The sequence below is a fragment of the Botrytis cinerea genome, chromosome 3 (genome assembly GCF_000143535.2).
Source record: "Botrytis cinerea B05.10 chromosome 3, complete sequence".
In the NCBI taxonomy this organism is placed as follows: domain Eukaryota; kingdom Fungi; phylum Ascomycota; class Leotiomycetes; order Helotiales; family Sclerotiniaceae; genus Botrytis; species Botrytis cinerea.
In genome coordinates, this window is record NC_037312.1 from 840,059 (window position 1) to 853,907 (window position 13,849).

At 43.8% G+C, this 13,849-nt stretch overlaps 7 protein-coding genes across 9 annotated transcripts; 4 read left to right on the forward strand and 3 right to left on the reverse strand.

The window, feature by feature from the left end:
- Positions 1 to 1,593: 1,593 nt before the first annotated feature.
- On the forward strand, positions 1,594 to 3,949 carry BCIN_03g02540 (hypothetical protein). Of its 3 annotated transcripts, XM_024691825.1 has the most exons (6): positions 1,594 to 1,921; positions 2,018 to 2,187; positions 2,275 to 2,404; positions 2,463 to 2,520; positions 2,589 to 2,834; positions 2,895 to 3,949. In XM_024691825.1, the coding sequence occupies exons 1-5, from the start codon at positions 1,712 to 1,714 to the stop codon at positions 2,609 to 2,611; spliced, it is 591 nt and encodes a 196-aa protein (XP_024547597.1). In that variant the 5' UTR covers positions 1,594 to 1,711; the 3' UTR covers positions 2,612 to 2,834; positions 2,895 to 3,949. The 3 variants fall into 3 exon arrangements, with proteins under 3 accessions (XP_024547597.1, XP_024547598.1, XP_001555046.1); XM_024691824.1 differs by having other exon boundaries at positions 2,018 to 2,209; positions 2,463 to 2,834; XM_001554996.2 differs by having other exon boundaries at positions 2,463 to 2,834.
- A 5-nt stretch (positions 3,950 to 3,954) lies between these two features.
- Positions 3,955 to 5,284, reverse strand: BCIN_03g02550 (hypothetical protein). The gene is made up of 3 exons (XM_001554995.2): positions 4,675 to 5,284; positions 4,396 to 4,596; positions 3,955 to 4,340 (listed from the first exon to the last, which is right to left on the reverse strand). The coding sequence occupies exons 1-3, from the start codon at positions 5,002 to 5,004 to the stop codon at positions 4,308 to 4,310; spliced, it is 564 nt and encodes a 187-aa protein (XP_001555045.1). The 5' UTR covers positions 5,005 to 5,284; the 3' UTR covers positions 3,955 to 4,307.
- Positions 5,285 to 5,830: 546 nt separating this feature from the next.
- BCIN_03g02560 (hypothetical protein) lies at positions 5,831 to 7,327 on the forward strand. The gene is made up of 4 exons (XM_024691826.1): positions 5,831 to 6,409; positions 6,665 to 7,013; positions 7,101 to 7,194; positions 7,246 to 7,327. Exons 1-4 carry the CDS (start codon positions 6,244 to 6,246, stop codon positions 7,300 to 7,302), a joined length of 666 nt encoding a protein of 221 aa, XP_024547599.1. The 5' UTR covers positions 5,831 to 6,243; the 3' UTR covers positions 7,303 to 7,327.
- A 4-nt stretch (positions 7,328 to 7,331) lies between these two features.
- On the reverse strand, positions 7,332 to 8,540 carry BCIN_03g02570 (hypothetical protein). Its single transcript, XM_024691827.1, has 3 exons — positions 8,139 to 8,540; positions 7,862 to 8,083; positions 7,332 to 7,804 (listed from the first exon to the last, which is right to left on the reverse strand). The coding sequence occupies exons 1-3, from the start codon at positions 8,169 to 8,171 to the stop codon at positions 7,541 to 7,543; spliced, it is 519 nt and encodes a 172-aa protein (XP_024547600.1). The 5' UTR covers positions 8,172 to 8,540; the 3' UTR covers positions 7,332 to 7,540.
- Positions 8,541 to 8,945: 405 nt separating this feature from the next.
- On the forward strand, positions 8,946 to 10,254 carry BCIN_03g02580 (hypothetical protein). Its single transcript, XM_024691828.1, has 2 exons — positions 8,946 to 9,414; positions 9,466 to 10,254. The coding sequence occupies exons 1-2, from the start codon at positions 9,249 to 9,251 to the stop codon at positions 10,218 to 10,220; spliced, it is 921 nt and encodes a 306-aa protein (XP_024547601.1). The 5' UTR covers positions 8,946 to 9,248; the 3' UTR covers positions 10,221 to 10,254.
- A 1-nt stretch (position 10,255) lies between these two features.
- Bccwc2 lies at positions 10,256 to 11,934 on the reverse strand. The gene is made up of 2 exons (XM_001554991.2): positions 11,029 to 11,934; positions 10,256 to 10,970 (listed from the first exon to the last, which is right to left on the reverse strand). Exons 1-2 carry the CDS (start codon positions 11,642 to 11,644, stop codon positions 10,405 to 10,407), a joined length of 1,182 nt encoding a protein of 393 aa, XP_001555041.1. The 5' UTR covers positions 11,645 to 11,934; the 3' UTR covers positions 10,256 to 10,404.
- A 203-nt stretch (positions 11,935 to 12,137) lies between these two features.
- On the forward strand, positions 12,138 to 13,827 carry BCIN_03g02600 (hypothetical protein). The gene has a single exon (XM_024691829.1). It carries the CDS (start codon positions 12,507 to 12,509, stop codon positions 13,554 to 13,556), a length of 1,050 nt encoding a protein of 349 aa, XP_024547602.1. The 5' UTR covers positions 12,138 to 12,506; the 3' UTR covers positions 13,557 to 13,827.
- Positions 13,828 to 13,849: the final 22 nt, after the last annotated feature.

Here is a 13,849-nt window from a genome sequence, read left to right on the forward strand (position 1 = left end):
GTTTTATCTTGTGTCCTGCATCGTATATCACCCAGAACTCATGTCGTATTAATCGATTCAAGCACTGCACACGTTTCAGTCGGTGGTATCTACAAGCTTGTGAATTCATTGGGGATTTTTCGGGCCTTCGGATAGTGTTCTGAAGCGATCTCCAGTTTCTCCCTAGTTCTCCAAAAGTGTTTTCATTATTACCACTTTTCGTTGTGATTGTGTAGTACCTCATGACTTTGTGGATTTTCGAAGTTGATGAATTGCATGGATGGTGCAGAGCTAAGCCGTTTGAGCCATGTGCCCTACGCAGCGAGGAATTGCGGGGTGCGAAAATCGCGACCAGATATCAGGCTTTTCAAAGTCCAAGATTATGACAACCATTGGGAATCACTTCTGCCCATTGTACTGTCCACGGCTTGAACTTCACGAACTGGTTGTATGTGCAATTTCTGGAGTGTTGCGGAAATTTTGTTGTCTCCCTCACCGTTCTGGGTCCCGAGCTACTACCGTGGACACATTTTCAATGTCCCAAGTCATTTGAACAACTGAAATATCCCAAGTCATTTGAACAATTGAGAAGTTGGGGTTCTCCCCAAATTTGGCCGGGCTTTATGCGCGCAAGATACGTGGGATTAATGTAAAATGACAGGTGTGGATATTTTCTCTTTTCCTCTAAGTTCACGTTTCAACCACAGGTATGTTTTCAATGTCCGAAATCATTTCAACAATCAACTGGGCTTCATTGATTCAAACTTTGCTTTAAGCTAGAGAGACATGACGTTGCAGGATTTCAGTTGTGGACAGTTATATATTCGGCCGTTCAGATACTTTCGACACCATTTAAACCCCCGGGCGCAAGACCAATCACAACTTAGCGTTCGACGTCTTAATCAATACTGTTCAATCCAACAGTCCCAACAATTCTTCGTCAGATACATACTATTATCTCTTTATGTATTTATTTCCATATTCATACCAAAATCCAGTTGCCAATTGTGAAGGAGGGGCTACCCGATCGCACACGAATTCCGCACGGCAAGTAGTATGTTTTACAGATTTCTTTATTTTTATATCTTCAAAATTTCGAGCCTGGTGAGTCCAAAATTTATTCCATTGAGTTTCTTGGTAAGCGAGTATGGGTGGTTGTTCCCTTACATGGCATTGCCGAATTTCCATCCTGGCGTCAAACAACAATCCAATTTCTTCTTGAATATGAAACATTGGTAAATACATAAGGTAAAAGGGATTAGTGTTGGAGCGAGTTTCTATGGATACGAAATTTTGTGCTTCACCAAAGAGGATACTACCTACCGACCATAATACGTCAGACAATTGCGATGGTTGGGCGGGGCAAAAAGACCAGCGCTTGAGTTACGATTTGAGCAGTTAACGTTGGTGGAAGTTGGAAAAGAATGAACTTTGTGGGGAGAGACAAACGTGGTATATGACATGGGGGTTAGGTGGTATCAAAGAATGCTCGGAAATATCGAATCGTACTATAGGACTAATAGAAAGACTGCTGGTACCTTATTCACCGCTTGCCTGATGTCTCTTTGTGTTGTACGTGCGTGACAGAATGCTTAGACCAATAAATCTCAAGTCGCGCTTGTCGGCAATATCTTTGAGCTTCCTCTGACTTCATCATCTAAAAAGCTTCTTATCAAACAACCTAAGAATCTCAGAATCTTAGAATATCAGAACACCACAACTCAATCACAACATGGCATCTTCTGACGACTCTTCGGATCTCTCCTCTGTACCATCTGACGATGAAAGTTTACAATTAACCAAAAAAGATGGCATTCTTAAATTCTTCTCAAAGGCCCCAAAACCAACTGCTGCACGTAAAATTGAGGCTTCTCCACCACGACCAAAGAGAGAGCCATCACCACCCCATGAATATGTCTTAGCAGACAATCCAGATATCGCCGTACGTATAACTCTTATCGTCGCGTACTAGAGGATTTTACACGTACAAATCGCGTGGTTGCGGTGTTCAATGGTCGCTAACACAAATTCTATGCAGTTTATCGTTATGTTCCGTGCCCGGTTCACTGAAGTGTTCCCAAAATCCCTACCCAACTTTGGACCTCAAGAACTAGAGCACGCTGTTGTTGGTACTACGCCTGGAGAGCATGCGGAGCAATTTCTTTGCGCATTATTGGGGCTTCTCTTAAATAGAAAGCAGGATGTGAAGTAGGTCATATTTGCGACATATGTGCTGTGGCTCGCATTACTCCGCAGTTTCTGCAGAATCAATGGCTAATCACTTATCGAACATAGAGCTGGACATTATAACCGTGCTCTGGAGGAGGCCGTTCAAACACATAAACTACAATGGGCGAAGGACTGGGAGAGCAAGAACCCTCTATCTGGAGGGGCAACATTCACTTCTATGTCTCCTACAGAGCGGGTAGGTCGCTCATACAATGTCTACGGAAGGATTGGGCCTTGCTGATTTTGAATTATAGCTTACTCTGTTACGTACCCTCATACTCTGGTCTTTAGCCTCCTCCGATGTGGTTAAAGGTATGATTACAGCCTCCTACAAGCAAAATCGCCATGAAGATGATTTGAACCAACCACTTTCTGTACAGCCATGGGGATCAGATGCCGATAGACGTCGTTACTATTTAGTAGAAGGTCTGGACGACACACATTTTAGAGTTTACAGAGAGAGCAACCATACCGGCTTGAAGAGAACTTGGTGGAGCGTTGCAAGTGATATTGATGAGTTGAAATTGTTAGCTGAGAAACTACTCAAAGACGATGGTGGCCAAAAAGCCCGAACGCTGAGTGGGAAAATGCTCGCGGCAGTTCCACGTTTTGAGGCGACTGAAGAGGTATGTTTTTCCTAGTATCGACACCTTCTCCCATTTTCAAGATTACTAATAATGCCACAGAAACGAAAGAGAAGAGAATATCGTCAAGCTCGTAAGGAGCAATTTAAACGTCCTGAGCCAAACTTCTCGATGTATGAAGGTCGTACCAGAGGAAAGCGCATGAAGTACACGTATTCAGACGATGAAGATGAGGTCTTTTCTGACACTACCGGATCCCGTCGTTCTACTCGAAACACTGGCAGCCACACCCCAGCTGAGCCAGCGGGGCCTACTGTTACGTTAAGTGGTCGTCAGGTCAGATCTCGTGTTGGTGGACTGTATGGTGAAAGCGTTATCGGTGGAACGCATGCTGTTGCAGATAGCCGTGGAGATGTCGAACTGGATGAGGAGTCAGAAGATGTGACTTCTAGACCACGCCGTGCTGGTGCTTCCAGTCGTGGTCGCGATTGGGCTTCTAAGGGAAAGCACATTGAAGGTTATAATTCAGTGGATGAGATGGACGACGATGAGGAAGATGATGCTAGTGAGCAAGATTATGGCGATGATGAGGAAGACGATGATCAAGTATCGCTAGCAAGCGATATTGAAGAGCCCGAAGAGGAGACCGATGAAATTGAACAAATGGACGATGACGAAGAGAAGAAGAGTTTAATTGTCAAGCTCCCAGTCAAAACTCCAACCCCGGAGCAAAAATCTACGATCAAACTTCATCTAAGCCCAAAGTCCAAATCAAATTCGGACATCGTGGCTCCCCGACAGGATGTAAGCCCATATACACCTACAGAAGTCACCAGTGAAGGGAAGGCTATTTTGGCCGAAGCCGATAAGAAAATGAAGCCGATTTCCATCACGACGAAATCAATACAAACTCAACTCTCGCCTACTCTCACTTTCCGTGGTAGTCCCGAGAAAGCTTCCACCCTACCACCATCAATCAATGTCGGCTATGGTGGTTCTTAATGTTATAATACTTGTTCATGATAGCGGGTATGGAAAAAGGTGTTATTATTGACAAAAGGCGTAAAGATAAAGGGAGGGTGGCTTGCTTGGGTGGGAGCTACTAAAGCTGATTATTGGGTATGATTGTGTTCTTCGATATGCATAATTATCTTCCAAGGCATATTAACGTGAGTATTTATGCTAGTATTAGCTCATGACAGAATGGAGAAAATCTCAGAACTATTGCACTATAGTTTTATACGCCCACATGTCTTCTCCATCCTACCAAAATCGATCTCCAAGAGCCTGATACTTGTAGATTGATAGATCGTGTGTTGTAATGAGATAATGCATCGAGTTGGTTCGGAGCTTTTTGCTATCCCAATACGTCAAATGCGTGCTGCACAATGTGTAGTTCCATCTACTCGAAGACCTCAATATGTACACCAGTATTGTTTCAATGAACTGTCCGAAACGCCATCCATGCAAATGCCCATTCCATCTCTCAAAACACCCCATTCATCATTCGTCAGCTCAATCTCCAGCAGAAGCTTGGTTCTTATAATACTGCCCAAATCCATCAGCAACGAAAAAATTAATAAAGCATCGCAAGGGGACTCACATCCCCCATTTCCGCGGCCAATTTCGCACTCTTTCCGATCTCTGCGATCTTCTCCTTAATCGGCCAGTTATTAACCGTGTACCACCATCGACGGACTCGGGCGCCGGCACTGTTGCCACTGAGTTTGGCGTTCTTGTTCCAATGTTTCCAGCCAGCCCAGAGAAGGGTTACGGCAATGCCTTGAATGAGTGGCATGCAGACCTAGACATAAGAATTAGCCTGCACGTTCCGAATATTTAAAATGAAGAATAAACAGATCCGGGGAAACAAAAAACATACTTGATCTCTAATCGTTATGAAAGCAACCTTCCAATACGAATCCGCATGTGCAATACTAGCCAAATAACTCTGCTCAAATCGTAAATCGGGTATTGGTGGGAAACTCGCACGCCGTGGCAATGGTCTTATAACATCGTAGGGGATATCTTCTATTTCTTCCTCGCCATCGATACCATCTTTATCATCGAATACGTAGTCTGGATGAACAGTGACGGGCTCTTTGCTGGAGGCGGTGGTAGTGGGGTTTATGTCATGGTTCGGAGACGGATCGCGCTTTATTGAGGCACTTTGGATTGTAGATGCTATCTCGAGGGGGGCATCGGAAGACATCGCAAAATGATGGAATTTATTGGTGTAGCTCTCTGAACTTCAAATCTGGTGGTGTTGATAGCTTTGAAGGTTGTTCGGTGGAATTTGCCGGGCTCCGAGGTTCTAATTGTTCTGGTGAAATCGAACAAAAAAAATCACCACTGATATCAGATACAACTTCCCCTCAGTTCGATCTGATATGATTCAGTGCCATGTGTCTATAAGGTTATCTACATGTTCCATATTCTTTTATGCTCTCTATGGTCGTAGTTTGACATTCGAGAATCACAAGATTGTTGTCTAACGTCTCAATTACATGCTTCTCAAAACCGCAATACTCGTTTTGACATCAGCTACTCCAAAGGCTACAGTCTCAAGCATTCAACAGCACTCGAAGTGTCAAAGAGTCCAGACTTGCACATTAGGTGTGACAATATCCAGAAGAGTCAATGTTCAAGTGGACTTGATCTTTTGAACGATTTAAATGTTTCAATTGTGTTCAGGAAATGGAAGACCTTTCAATGTTGATGTGCAGTCCGGGCTGTTGGAATCCCTGGCGGAGCTTGCTTTCAGCAGGCGGTACTTAGTGGACCACTCACTATATTGGCAAGGTTATCGGAACCTGCAGGCGCTTGTCCCTGGTGGAAAGCTACGTACATCACACACCTAGGCTACGTATTCTGTCTATTGGTCACACACGATCCGGACCAAATACAAAGGTAGTTGTTACTTTTGTTAGAAGTCACGTGCACATATACGAGCATGGCTGTATCATTGTACGCTAGTATATTCTACTACTTTATATATTTTACTCTTAGCTACTTACAACCTTATGAATAATACACTTGATCTATAGTCAATAACTTTACATGCTAGCTTGAGGACTCACAGCGTTAAAATCCAGGTCATTCTCCTGATTATCCTATCTTGAATTTCCATATCTACTCTCTCATATTTTTGTTTCATTTCAATACAATGCCTCAGAACTCTGAAAATGCTCCTTTGGGCATACCTTCCCCAAACGACAATCCCGTATCCACCAAACAACAACAAAAAGCCAACCCTGATTTGCCTGACCACCGCTACCAAGTTTTTTAGAAATCTCTGCTTGAGCACGAATACCATCACGAGGAGGCATTCATCTCTGCTAGTCTTACACGCCTTCATCATGGAGTCTACGATGCGGGGAAACGATTGAGTCTCTATGGACCCCCACCACACAATGTCACCTTTGTAGCCGTTACTTTTGTTTTTCATCCCATGCACTCGGTTGAGTATAGGTTTAAAAGAGCTCAGATTAGCATACAAGCTTTTAAAGCTATAGGGGGGAAGACTACAAATCAACCTCTGAGGATTATCAAATTTGCTCCGCATATTGCTTTTGGCCGATATTCGACAGAGAATTTGCATTGGACTTTCTCCTTGGGTAAGTAATAGAGCTATACTTCGATGACACCAGGAACACATGAATCTGGTCGATCAGTGAGAGAAACTTAGGCATAAATCGCAGTTTCCAATAGTTCGGACTGCAATGCAAGTCCGAAACTTTATAACTTTCTTGAGACAGGCTCGCTGGTAGACTGAATAATCAACAAGCCGTCATTCTGTAGTCACAGTCTAGACTATTCTATTGAGATATCTGAGTTCGATCGTTTAAGAAACGTTTCTAACTTGCTTTCAGGTGCAACGCTAGGGGTCTCTACGCCAGCGACTGCAACGGTCACTCCATCTACTGAATACGATAGATCAAAGGTCATCGGTAATATGTTAAAGATACAGGGCTCAACTCGATCTGCTGAAGGACTGCAGAGCAGCAAACTTGTTTGGTCGCTTGAAGAGAACGAGCAACAGTGTACTGGGCTCCCTAGAGAATTCACCTTTGTCTTCTTGGTTGAACAGCCAGTAGCGAAAGCACCATTCTCTTTACAGATTGGAATCAAGCCTGTCTTCTCAAATAGTCTCAAAACTTCTAGCTTTGGCGCCGAGGTCACCGAGAGGTCTGACGTATTATCGGATGAGGTTGGACAAATGTAGGTTGCTTTTTATTAAAGGTTATAGTAACGAAAACTGTCAAGGGTCAAAGTATCTCTCTAATCAATTGTTGACCTTCGTGGCAGGTTTTCCTGCAGTCCATATGCTTTAAATTTCGCTGCCATTCTTGGGCAATTCGAAGACTTAGTGGAGCTACCAGGAAATTCCTCAAACATTCAGGTAAGATATTTTTTTTTCAATGGAGTGATTACAATGCTCACATGCTTGCAGGATTACGTTGGTACTGCTTCAAGTGTCCCCGATGCTACCCCATCGTCTTCACAGTAATTGAGATCTTTTATCTTAATTGACACTATTGGACTAGTTACAGTAATGGATATTCTACATTGCAACTATAATATGTTTTCTTCGGTAGTGTTCTTGACCTCTTATCATATCTGACCTGTGGTTGAAATTGATTGAACGCCATTGATATCACTATTCCCATTATTTCATAAACGTCATTAAAGTCCATCACAGTCCATCACAGTCCTACGACTACTTCGCATATTTCACCTTGAAAAGTCTAAGGATAGCTCGCAGCACCACCGCCACGTTTGCTGCTCAAGAAGTGGACAGCAGTCGTTCCAACAAAACATGCCGTTGTGAACCAAAGAAAGGCTGTGCTTGCTTGAGTTTCTCGACATCTACCCGTTGCATCATCGATGGCTTTTTGAATGGTAAGTCCTCTCGGATATTTGTAGGGACTAAAGCCAAATGGATTATTATGGTTATTAACGTAACCATAAAAGTCACCGCAGCTGCCGACCTTGATCGTTGCGGCGTATGCCTACGCAGAGATTGATTAGTAACAACTCAACAGTCAATATAATGCCAGGTGACTTACAATTCCACCAGCAAGGAGAAAGAATGTTGCAATTCCATCGAGAACGAGCATTATTATTCCTTGTAGAGCTTCAACAAAACAAGCTGCTACACCAATTGCTGCGATAAGAATCGCTGCTCCGCCACAGAATGCCCCGTAGGAAATGAGAGACCAGGAATGGCCCGGACCATAACCTTTGATCAATACTACAGACAAGGCCAGAACAACGGCAGCGAACAACATCTATTTAAGGTCAGTGAAACAGGTTCAGAAATACAAAGTCCAAAAAGAGGCGTACCTGAAGAACACGGAGTGCCAAAGTGACAATCATGTTGCTTTGTGTGCAGGATGCTAATTATATTGAAGTTTTAAAGTACTTATATATGAATTGATTGAGAAAAGGCCACTTGGTTGAGTACACTGGATATTATATAGTCAAGCTTCACAAAGTCTAGCAGGGAAGTGAGTCAAGGTCGCTAGGCTGAGACTAGGCATTGCCATATCGCTGAGGATAAGATTTAAGTAACATAGGGCAAGGTAAGAATCTCATAGGGAGAACCCCGCCTCCATGAACACAGCCTGCACAGTGAGCAAGGAGTCTTACTGAGGGATTGCGGCACAGCGTGTCATGAACTATCCCAGAATCGGTAAACAATCGACGAAACTGTTCTCCAATATCAAGTTATGAAATGAATCTTGCTGCAGTGTAATTGGTTTGGGCGCTTAGAGGTATGAATATGTGCATGTGTGACTCAGTCAAGTATAAGAAATTTTGACAGCCTTCTCGAATTAGGTAAGTGGTCCGAATTTTGACGGATGCTGCCTTGGCACCGACAACGTCGTACGTGCTGGATAGGTAGACAACACACGCCTATTTAATGAATATGCATGTGATTCATGCTGTGATACATTTCCGATGACCCAATTCTCAACAGTAAACAACATCAGTGTAGAACATCAGTAGCTCGAACGGCAGCCAGAGAAAGTCTGCAACGCGTGAGAGGATGCGCAGTGAGAGAATCCTGTACTCGTCAAAATTTCCGAAACATGGAGGAATTGAGCTGGGCCACCCTCCAAAAATACATATAAGAATAGATAAAAATTTGCGAGTGTGCATAAGGTTTTGTGGAGATTGTTTGGTATGAGTGAGATTTAACCAGGCTTTACGGTAAAGTTCGACCAATAATCGAAATCAGTCAGATCTTATTAGAAGTGCTTCTTTGAATTAATTTCCAAAGTCGTTCGAGAGATGAAACATTGACAAACGGCTGGATCCGTTGGATTTATAACCTAGTCTCCACCACAGCCACACTTTAAAATATGCTTAAAGCCACTTCTGATTTGTTACTTGATATGGTTATCGGCACGCACTTCAACCACACATGTTATCTGGCGGAATGATATCCCAATGAGTCTTCAAGTGGAGTCTCAGGATATAGGGAGTGAATCTCGGGATATAGAGGATGAGATTCACGAACTGGAAAAGAAACTAGCAGCTGCAAAAGCCCGATTAGGCGATCGAACTTCATCCTCTCCACCATCTAAAAATAGAGATCCGATTGCTATCGATAATGGTGAGAGCATGCTCGTCTCTTTGGATGGAAGACTTTCTAATCAACCCCTAGTCCTCTCTCCCCAGTCCAACCATTTCCTTCTCCTCCTCTCCGATTCTGCCCTCCCACTCGGTTCATTCGCCTTCAGTAGTGGTCTAGAATCCTACCTCGCGCACACAAAGCCCAGATCGTCATTCCCGGATTTCTTGGCCTTCTCACTGTCTTCCTATGCATCTACCACTCTCCCATTCGTACTCGCTGCGCATCGAAACCCAAGAGATTTGGTTGATCTAGATGATGCTCAAGATGCATCGATCATGTGCACCGTAGGAAGACGTGCTTCGATTGCGCAGGGAAGAGCTTTGTTGTCTATCTGGGATCGATCATTTTCCTCTGCTTTGTCTACAGGGTTGACTACTTCCGCTCCGGTCGATGGGGTTGATACATTGAAGGAATTCTCCATGCTGTTGAAATCTATATCTTCCGCACCTAAAACTACATCTGGAGAAATACCGCCCGTATCAGCTCATCTTGCTCCTTTGTTTGGCGCCATTACATCGACTGTAGGAATGAGTCTAGAACAAACAGCTTATGTATTTATGTTAAGTCATGTGAAAGCATTGCTTTCGGCTGCGGTGAGAGCCAGTATGTTTGGACCCTACCATGCTCAGAAGGTTTTGGCGAGTGGAGAAGTGCAAATAGGAATCAAAGAAGCTATTGAGAGGGAATGGAATACCAAGGTTGAAGATGCGGGTCAAAGTGTACCGGTTATGGATCTATGGATTGGAAGGCATGAAATGTTGTATTCGAGAATTTTCAATAGCTGATGGTTGTATAATTACATTATGAGATACGAGTATATTGTGTTCATATTTTTTTCTCATGGCTTCTGCATTCACAGCTGAGACAATGCTCCTATGATTGTGGCTCGTCTAAGCGACCGAATATTATACAGTATAACATGGCCATACTACGATAGTTGGCCGACTCCTAAACTCCAATTATCCCCATTTAATCACTATCACTATCATAAGCTACCAATGGTCCTGCGGATGCTGTGGGCTTTGGTTTCGTCGCAATTGACCCCTTGGCACTTTCTAATGCCGCCAAAGTACTACTGGAAAATATACCTCCACTCTCCTCTTTCTGTTCCGTCTGTTCGTAGGCATCCGCTTCGAGCATGAGTCTTTGCTCCTCTTCTAACTCGAGTCCCTGTCTACCCACCGGATTTACCGCATTGGCACCTCTAGCAAAATAGACGTCATCAGGCGCCTCATAACCTGCTAATCCAAAACCTCCTTCTATCCTCTTACGTTTTCGCGCTTCCGGGTCACGACCCTCTATTTCTGCCACAAACTCTGCAGGTAGTGCCCTTCGAACAGCTTCCGCAGCTTGCTCCTCTATTCTCCGCACCTCTCGTGCTTGTGCCATTGGATTCGGGTCGGCTGTCGCCCAGCGTACGTTTAGGATTTCATTATGGTCTAAAGATTGATGTGCCATTGCTTCTTTCGCAAACTGCGCATTGGCCTCATTGGAATATGTGATAAAAGCGACACCTCTCGTATTCAGAACACGGACTAATACAGATTAGCATATGTTCATTGCCTCATTTGAGACAGAAAAGAAAGAACTTACTCCTCTCAACTTGACCCCATTCGGCAAAATGTCGCGCAACAATCTCTTCAATATCATCACTGGCATGTATCCTTCCCACATAAATCGTCCTATTCTGCCTCATGAAACTTCCTGTACCTCCCATATCGTCTCTATAATCCGAGTGTTTATCGCGACCAAATACATCGACGTTCGGATTAAACATATCATGAATTCCTGGTAATCGATGTAGATATTCACATTCTTGACCTTTTGGACAGATCCCTCTTGCAAAAAATAAACAGAAGTAACTGCCTGTCACTTTGTCGGCTTTAGTGTATCCAGTATCATTCGCAATGTTGCAACGTCCCGCAGCAGCTGTTTTCGAAAGATACTTATCCTCCCTATCACCTCCTGACCATTTGTTATACCAGATATTGAAGATAGTACCAGTTTGTGGAGGAGGCTCGCTCTTCAGGGTCGAGGGATCGACTTGGGGACGCGCTGGACGCTTTTTTCGACGGATGATTTTCTTAACTTTGCGCTCGGCGGGTGCGCCTGCTTCATTGTTCGTAGTGGTAAGGGCTGTAGAAGTTTCCTCCGGAGCTTCAGTGACTGGAGCCATGGTTGGAGGACTTGCGATTTCGACTTCGGCCATTTTGATGATAGATGTGGTTGTTATGGTTCTGAGATAGGATTGAGAGCTTCGAAAAGTTTAAGGCTGAGGTCAATGCACCGCCACATGGTTTACTTTTGTGCCACACGTCTCCATAGGCTAGCAAAGCTAGGACGCAGACTAAACTACCAGGTATATTTCCATTCATCTCTAAATTTAAAGCCTGTTAACAACATCGCACCGATATCAGAAATATTCAAGGCCAATTCAAAAGAGTTTTTCTTCATCAGCATTTCCAAATGACATATACAAGTGTTGTCTGAGACATTCTCATTAGTTTGAGGAAGTAGGTATCGAGAAGACCCGGGTCAGTAACCTATAAGTGCTCCTTATTCACGAACTCCCCTGCTCCTGGTGAGCCACTAGCACAACCTTTACCCAGCCTACATTGCGTGATTTAACAAGCCAAGAAGTGGTCGAATTCGTTGTCTATTGGTTTCTTTTTCAGCTACTAGGTATGCATATATTTGACATTGGACACCCAGTATCAATCTGCCTTGCGTAAAGCATTTGAGTGATTCGCTGTGTTGGTGTAAACAGTGCCACATCACTACATCATCTCGCTCAGTAGTTCTTTTAAGGCTTCCCATGTAACATCTCCGTATCCGAATTCCTATCATTCAAGCCGCGGCCGAGGTTTTGGAATCTGCGGGATACGTTCAATCTTATAACCTATTTCAAGTCAAATCATTCAATACACCAAAAATACCCAAGTGATTGCCATTGACCCATGTTCAAAAATTCGCAGCTTTTTGAATGTTAATACCTTTGAGCCTTGAATTGTGTTGAATATTGGTAGAAACACCAACCCGGTCCGGTTACTCGCCCCTACAGACTGCTCATTATGACGTCCAAGCAGATGCCCTCTTTTCTCGCCTCCGCTCTCGTTGTCCTGCTAGGAGTCGTCTGTTTCCCAATTACCTGTTGTGTCATCTGCACAGGTGGCTTCCAGCCATCTAATACCCAACGAATTCAGGAAGCACGAAGAAAAGAGGTGGCCAAAGCCCGTAAAAAGAAAATCAGGGATCAACCCAGGCCCTTGGAAGAGAGGAGAAAGCGAGAACTATCTCTCGAGTCCACCGAACGGAGGAGGGATTTTGCCAATGTATTTTCGACTTGGAGGAGAGATAGAAAAACACCGGCACGCCTCCTTCAACTACCACCCGAGATTCTGGAAAAGATTCTACTGGAGGTTCTGGGCGGGAACACATTTCATCTAATCCAATGTCGTCGTCGATTAGGACACATTCGCTGTAAGGAGCCTTATGATGTCGACCATGCAGCCAATTCTCAATACGATATTGTACGCTCCTGCATTCCTAGTGCCCAAAGACGAAACTACATGGCATCTGAATGGATGCGCTACTATAAAAGAACGTCCTCCCCATTCTACACACGTTCTGATTCTTGCCTCGCTGTTCTTCTCACATGCCGCCAGTTATACAACCAAGGAATTCCCGTTTTGTATTCCTGCAACACGTTTGATATCAATAATCCCGAGACATTACTTTACCTTTCACAGACCGTTATTCCATCAAGGCTCAAATCGATAAAATCTCTACAAATAGATGTTAATGCATCTATGGTTACTGCAAATTCGAGCCTGCTTCGCCCAATAGTAAAGTTTTCGGGATGGAAAATGTGTTTAGAGATATTGGAAGGATTGGAAGGATTGCAGAACTTAAGGTTGAGGATGGACTTCGATCTACTGCAATGTTACAACAATGACTTTTTTAGCGATGAGCTGATCCAGAAGTCTTTCGAAGATATGCTGGAGGCTATCAAGCTTAGTTCTCTGAGAGGACTGAGAAGATTCAGCGTCGAGACTAATAGTCGGGATACCAAAGGTGTTGAACAGATGGCTGAGAGTGTGCGTGGTATCATTTGTGCTTGAGTAGAGGATTCATGCGTGTGTGAGGTGCCTCATACAATTATTCCTAAGTTTAGGATACAGCCCTCGGGGGAGTGCAGGAAGTATAATTATAAAAACTTTTGTTCACTTCACTTTCGCCATACCTCATTTGCATACCTAGCTAGTATTCTTGTGGGACTTAAGGAAAGAAGGAGCAGCGTTAAATTTGCGCCTTCATTGTTTGAATAAAGTGCAATGTTCGAGATGAATGAAACGTTCCAAATAATGTAAATAGTCCAATTGGATTAACACATCAGGCCTTTGATCCTTGGGCT

What these genes read in the sequence shown, in the direction of transcription:
- BCIN_03g02570 (XM_024691827.1), bottom strand. Translation starts at nt 8,171, where the DNA reads ATGATTGTCACTTTGGCACTCCGTGTTCTTCAG. An exon ending in TGGCACTCCGTGTTCTTCAG is followed by an intron (nt 8,084 to 8,138) that starts GTACGCCTCTTT and finishes GACCTTAAATAG; the next exon opens with ATGTTGTTCGCTGCCGTTGT. An exon ending in TTCTCCTTGCTGGTGGAATT is followed by an intron (nt 7,805 to 7,861) that starts GTAAGTCACCTG and finishes ATCTCTGCGTAG; the next exon opens with GCATACGCCGCAACGATCAA.
- Bccwc2 (XM_001554991.2), bottom strand. Translation starts at nt 11,644, where the DNA reads ATGGCCGAAGTCGAAATCGCAAGTCCTCCAACCATGGCTCCAGTCACT. An exon ending in ATGGGGTCAAGTTGAGAGGA is followed by an intron (nt 10,971 to 11,028) that starts GTAAGTTCTTTC and finishes AATCTGTATTAG; the next exon opens with TCCGTGTTCTGAATACGAGA.
- BCIN_03g02540 (XM_001554996.2), top strand. Translation starts at nt 1,712, where the DNA reads ATGGCATCTTCTGACGACTCTTCGGATCTCTCCTCTGTACCATCTGAC. An exon ending in CAGACAATCCAGATATCGCC is followed by an intron (nt 1,922 to 2,017) that starts GTACGTATAACT and finishes AATTCTATGCAG; the next exon opens with TTTATCGTTATGTTCCGTGC. An exon ending in GTTTTGAGGCGACTGAAGAG is followed by an intron (nt 2,835 to 2,894) that starts GTATGTTTTTCC and finishes ATAATGCCACAG; the next exon opens with AAACGAAAGAGAAGAGAATA.
- BCIN_03g02560 (XM_024691826.1), top strand. Translation starts at nt 6,244, where the DNA reads ATGCACTCGGTTGAGTATAGGTTTAAAAGAGCTCAGATTAGCATACAA. An exon ending in GCATTGGACTTTCTCCTTGG is followed by an intron (nt 6,410 to 6,664) that starts GTAAGTAATAGA and finishes ACTTGCTTTCAG; the next exon opens with GTGCAACGCTAGGGGTCTCT. An exon ending in TCGGATGAGGTTGGACAAAT is followed by an intron (nt 7,014 to 7,100) that starts GTAGGTTGCTTT and finishes CCTTCGTGGCAG; the next exon opens with GTTTTCCTGCAGTCCATATG.
- BCIN_03g02600 (XM_024691829.1), top strand. Translation starts at nt 12,507, where the DNA reads ATGACGTCCAAGCAGATGCCCTCTTTTCTCGCCTCCGCTCTCGTTGTC.
- BCIN_03g02580 (XM_024691828.1), top strand. Translation starts at nt 9,249, where the DNA reads ATGAGTCTTCAAGTGGAGTCTCAGGATATAGGGAGTGAATCTCGGGAT. An exon ending in TCCGATTGCTATCGATAATG is followed by an intron (nt 9,415 to 9,465) that starts GTGAGAGCATGC and finishes ATCAACCCCTAG; the next exon opens with TCCTCTCTCCCCAGTCCAAC.
- BCIN_03g02550 (XM_001554995.2), bottom strand. Translation starts at nt 5,004, where the DNA reads ATGTCTTCCGATGCCCCCCTCGAGATAGCATCTACAATCCAAAGTGCC. An exon ending in TCATAACGATTAGAGATCAA is followed by an intron (nt 4,597 to 4,674) that starts GTATGTTTTTTG and finishes TCTTATGTCTAG; the next exon opens with GTCTGCATGCCACTCATTCA. An exon ending in TGGCCGCGGAAATGGGGGAT is followed by an intron (nt 4,341 to 4,395) that starts GTGAGTCCCCTT and finishes GGATTTGGGCAG; the next exon opens with TATTATAAGAACCAAGCTTC.